Source organism: Archocentrus centrarchus, unplaced genomic scaffold (genome assembly GCF_007364275.1).
Source record: "Archocentrus centrarchus isolate MPI-CPG fArcCen1 unplaced genomic scaffold, fArcCen1 scaffold_76_ctg1, whole genome shotgun sequence".
Classification (NCBI taxonomy): domain Eukaryota; kingdom Metazoa; phylum Chordata; class Actinopteri; order Cichliformes; family Cichlidae; genus Archocentrus; species Archocentrus centrarchus.
Genome location: NW_022060289.1, coordinates 615,329 through 620,000, shown reverse-complemented (window position 1 = coordinate 620,000; position 4,672 = coordinate 615,329). Strand labels below are relative to the sequence as shown.

Sequence of the window (4,672 nt, the reverse complement as noted above, 5' to 3'; positions counted from 1 at the left end):
TATATATATATATATATATAATGTAGATATATATATATATATATATATATATATATATATATATATATATATATATATATATGTGTATATGTGCATAAATGTGCAGCATAAAGTAAAGAAACAAGGCGTCCTCTTGCATTCGATAATTTAGAAAACATGCTGCAGGTGTGATCCTCTAAACAGGAGGAAAAACATCCCCTCAGACTCTCGCGCTTTAGCCCACATTACCTGAAAATGAGTTCAGCCTCACCAAAATGTGAGAATGAATTGTCCTGTTGTGCATTCTCCTTAATGATATGACTCTCCTCTCACTCTGCAGAAGCGTTGCACTTTCTGCCACGGTCGCGGTCGTATCAGGAACAAACACTGCACTTCCTGTCACGGCAGAGGTCGAAAGAGGTGGGAGTCAGTTGCCTGCTGCCTTTTCTGCCTTTTCTGCCTTTTCTGCCTGACTCTCTTTCTCACTTTAACATGCCACAGGCAGGTGATCAGGGAGAGTTAATAAAAGCACTTTGTTCTGTGAACTGTGCTCCTGTGAGAATTTGTGAAGGTGAAGCTGCTTTACCCAGACTGAAGAGAAGAGGAGAGCGGGCAGGACAGGTCAGATTTCCAGCAGGGACTGAGGGACAACTGCAAGAGGAGATGCAAGTGTCATGAAGAAGAAGTTGACCCTGTTGGTACCACTGCTGAAGCTGTACACCCTATCAGACAGTTGATGAGTGGAGTGCTGTCTAAATGCACAGAAACATGATAAGATGGTGGGCAGGTGTGCTAGCTATTGGAGGCCACGCCTCCCAGAGGGGGAATCCGTCCACTCACACACATCCTGAGAGAGAGAGGAAGCAAGAGAAGATCAGGGAAAGCAGAGGAGCAAAGAACAGAGAGCAGGCAGTACTGAAAGCTGCAGGGAGAATGAGACCACACAGCAGTCTTCAGTGGGAGAGCGTGCAGGATACAGGACCAACGAAGGCCCACCGAGCCAGGAGTGACTAATTTGTCCTTTAGGCTCAGCCTGTCTGTGGTAACATCGTGAGGCACCTGAAGGAGAACGCTCAGTGCACACCACCTGGTCTCTGGTGACAGTCAGGTGTTTGATCGTGCACAAAGCATGTTCACAGATTTGTGGCCAAACCAACACACTCTTCATGCACCTGATTTTCCTCCTTTTGATTTCACCCTCTTCCCCCAAATTACATGAATCGGCTCAGACCTCAAAGTAGGGAGACCACACGGATGATGGTGAGTTTAAGTTGCAGCTGCACAGAATCAGCCGGATGTCTGAGCCACTCCACTCTCGTTTCCTTGTTTCATATCATTTTTAATCCTCTCTCTAACTTTGCTCTCTGTGTTCTCCAGGTGTTTGAGCTGCCACGGCCACGGCTACAAGACCTGCTCCGTTTGTCACGGCAGCCAAAACCTGCTGCACTTCATCCAGCTCACAGTGACGTGGTACGCCACAGCTGCCCCCACCCATCCCCATGCCCCTTCTTATCATGTCACTGTTTTATGCATTTGTCTTTATTTTATTTTAATTTTAGGAAGAACAACATGAGTGAGTTCATTCCAGACCGCCAGCCCGACTTCCCTGACAAGAAATTTGAGAAGGTGTCAGGAGATCCTTTCTTCATCGATGAGAGTGTGCTGGTAAAACCACCATTTATGTGTCTTCATTAATCTTCAGCCCACACCAGCGGCTTCCTCTGTTCTCGCTGATGAGGGAGAGAGTGGAACCATAAACCTGGATGTTTGGGCTGTGTGTAGAGAGCAGATGAGTGTTAGCAAATACTTATTTGGATTGTATTTATGAATATACAGAAAACTCTTTCTGTCCATAAATTCTGCTCCTGATGATTAAAGTCCTGTTTTTCCGCCCTCCGTCCTGCCAGGTGTATCCTATCCAAGGTTTCCCGGATCAGGAGATCTGTGATGTTTCATCCAAGCTGATTAACGAACACCTCGGACGCTTCGCTTCCACCAGCCGCATCCTGCAGCAGGTACAGTGTTGCATCCCTCGCTGCGCTTCCCACAGTTGTTGCCAGTCTAAGACATATTTTTTGAGTTGTTGTTTTGATGGTGATGAATGTTGACATAATTCCCCCTTTTTCCATCTCCCCAGCGTCAGACCATCGAGCTGGTGCCCCTCACTCATGCTTATTACACCTACAGCGGAAAAGACTTCAGCTTCTTCATCTACGGGCTGGAGAACAAAGTGTTTACCTCCAAATATCCCTCTGCATGCTCTGTTTTGTAAGCAGCACATGGTATCGACCTTTTGTTAGCATACATGACCCATATAACGAGCTCTTTATTGTGTTTGGACACTAACACAGTTTTTTCAGCTGTTTACTTCAAAGTGTCACAGTTTTATCCACGTTAGAGGAAGGAGTTAGGAAGGGTAGCCCGACTTTTTCACAGAAGTGTTCCGACAGTTTTGAGCCGGCTGCTGTGACAGGTGTTCTCAGGTAAAAGGCTCACCTGAGTCAGTGTGATGCACAGGCCTGTGTGGCCTTTAACCAGAGAGTCATGGCTTAGTGAGCTGTACTGAGCTTAAAGTCAGATTTTTCATTGTAATCAATGTGGCTCTCTTTCTACAGTACTGTGCAAAGGTCTTAAGCCACCTCTCTTTCTTTATATTTTGCTTCACTGCATTTTTTTAGTGCTCTTGAGCAGCAGTGCTGTCTGAAGGTCTTCCAAAGTTCTTCTTTGGACATTCTCTCATTTTCAGTGCAGTCCTTGATGATGATTTTTGTTTGTTAATACAGTGACCTCTGACCTATGAATCATTCGAGCATAAAAAGGCTCCTAACTCAAAGGATGATCCAATGTTGTGTCTACACAAAACAGACAACTTGGCAAAGAACCAGTTCTAAATTGTATCTTTAGGGACTTTGTTACCAGCAGGAAATAAAGAATTTGTTCCCATTTCTTTAGTTGACTCTGTGAAAAATGTCAACAATAACACAGTTTATTTTTGGACCAGCAAGGTGGGTCTCACAGCACCATCAGCTGAAACCATGGCGTACTCCAGCATGGTGTGCAGGAAAAGTCTTAAACAAGCTCTTTGAGGAAGCTGGAGAAGTGGAGGACCTGACACGACCTGAGGACCATCTGGACCTTCAGCTGATCCTTCAGCTGTTCACTGAAGCCTCAGCATAAATGGTCTGAGTGGAAGGGCGGCTGTCAGGAAGCCATCCTTAAGGAAGGGAAACAGAGAGGAAAGGCTGAGGTCTGCAAAGTCTTTGGTTCAAATCATTGTCAGTATGAATACAGGAGGTCAGGAGAGGTCCAACAGTGAGTGTCTGCAGCCATCTGTGAAACACGGTGGAAGCTCTGTCATGGTTTGAGCTGCATCTCCAACAGCGCTGCTGGAGATCTTGTTCACACTGTTGCATACATCATGCAGCACCATCTGAAAAGCATCTGATTGGCAGCAGCTTTGTGTTTCAGCATCATAATGATCCCAAACACACTGTAAGTGCAGTAAAAGCATCCTTGGATATAAACACACTGGTGAAGTCTATCAGTGATGGGTCGGGAGGCTGGACCTCAGCATCACTGCAGTGGTGTGAGATCATCCTGACAGAGAACAGACCCAGAGGCAGAAACATCCAAAGAAGATCTTTGGAGGTCCTTCAGGAACCCTGGAGAACTGTTCCTGCAGCCTGCTGAAAGCACTGACAGAAGCTGCCTCAGAGAGGTCAGAATAAAGGAGGTCACACCAAATATTGACTTTCAGATAACTCTGTTTTTGCCTCATGTACTGGATTTACATGTATGTTGGAATGTTTCTACAAATCACACCTATTTTTTCTTGCAAACTATAAAGAAATGAGTGGGTAGCTCAAGACTTTTGCACAGTACTGTACCTGGCAGGATCACCATAGTAACTGATGAACCGCTCCAGAGATTAATGGTGCAGCTGTATAATGTCTCATATATGCTATTGGACAGACTGACTGCTGCCTGGCTCCTTTTAAATGGAAGTGCTCGGAGCAGGAAGTCACCGTCCTGATTCCCGCGGTCTCTCAGTGGGTTTAGGCTTTGTTAAACCTGCTGATGCAAAGAAAGCCTGGCTGTGTTCAACTGGGCAGTACAGACTATGTGTTTGTGGTGGTGTACAGAGGCAAGGCCTTTACAGAAACTGTGGGAACTGAATTGTGGGAACATGTTTATTCATTAAGAAGGCAGCAGATCCAGCGGGTAGCTGTTCATTTAAAGGTACACTTCGTAAAAACCCTCAAATGTTATAAATTCTCACCACAAGGTGGCAGCATTTTACCCAACATGTCATGGTGTGTCAGGACCACCATCCATCCATCCATCCATCCATCCATCCATCCAATTCAATTCAATTTTATTTATAAAGCGCCAAATCACAACAAACAGTCGCCTCAAGGTGCTTTGTATTGTGGGTAAAGACCCTACAATAATACAGAGAAAACCCAACAGTCTAAACGACCCCCTATGAGCAGCACTTGGTGACAGTGGAAAGGAAAAACTCCCTTTAACAGGAAGAAACCTCCAGCAGAACCAGGCTCAGGGAGGGGGGGTCATCTGCTGAGGGGAGAGAGACAGAGATTAATAACAATTAATGATTAAATGCAAATATAAGATGGATTAAATCCATCCATCCTTCCATTTTCTGCCCCTTATCTGGTCCAGCATGTTTGGA

At 45.3% G+C, this 4,672-nt stretch overlaps 1 protein-coding gene across 1 annotated transcript in view; it reads left to right on the top strand.

Annotated features, from left to right (window-relative positions):
• The window catches only part of LOC115777815 (protein SSUH2 homolog), a 16,571-nt gene extending 13,792 nt beyond the window's left edge, over positions 1-2,779 (top strand). The window contains exons 8-12 of the mRNA XM_030725815.1: positions 320-399; positions 1,357-1,449; positions 1,539-1,644; positions 1,887-1,994; positions 2,117-2,779. Of these exons, the coding sequence (XP_030581675.1) occupies positions 320-399; positions 1,357-1,449; positions 1,539-1,644; positions 1,887-1,994; positions 2,117-2,251 (522 nt within the window). The 3' untranslated portion in view covers positions 2,252-2,779. The remainder of the gene's footprint in view (positions 1-319; positions 400-1,356; positions 1,450-1,538; positions 1,645-1,886; positions 1,995-2,116) is intronic.
• Positions 2,780-4,672: the final 1,893 nt, after the last annotated feature.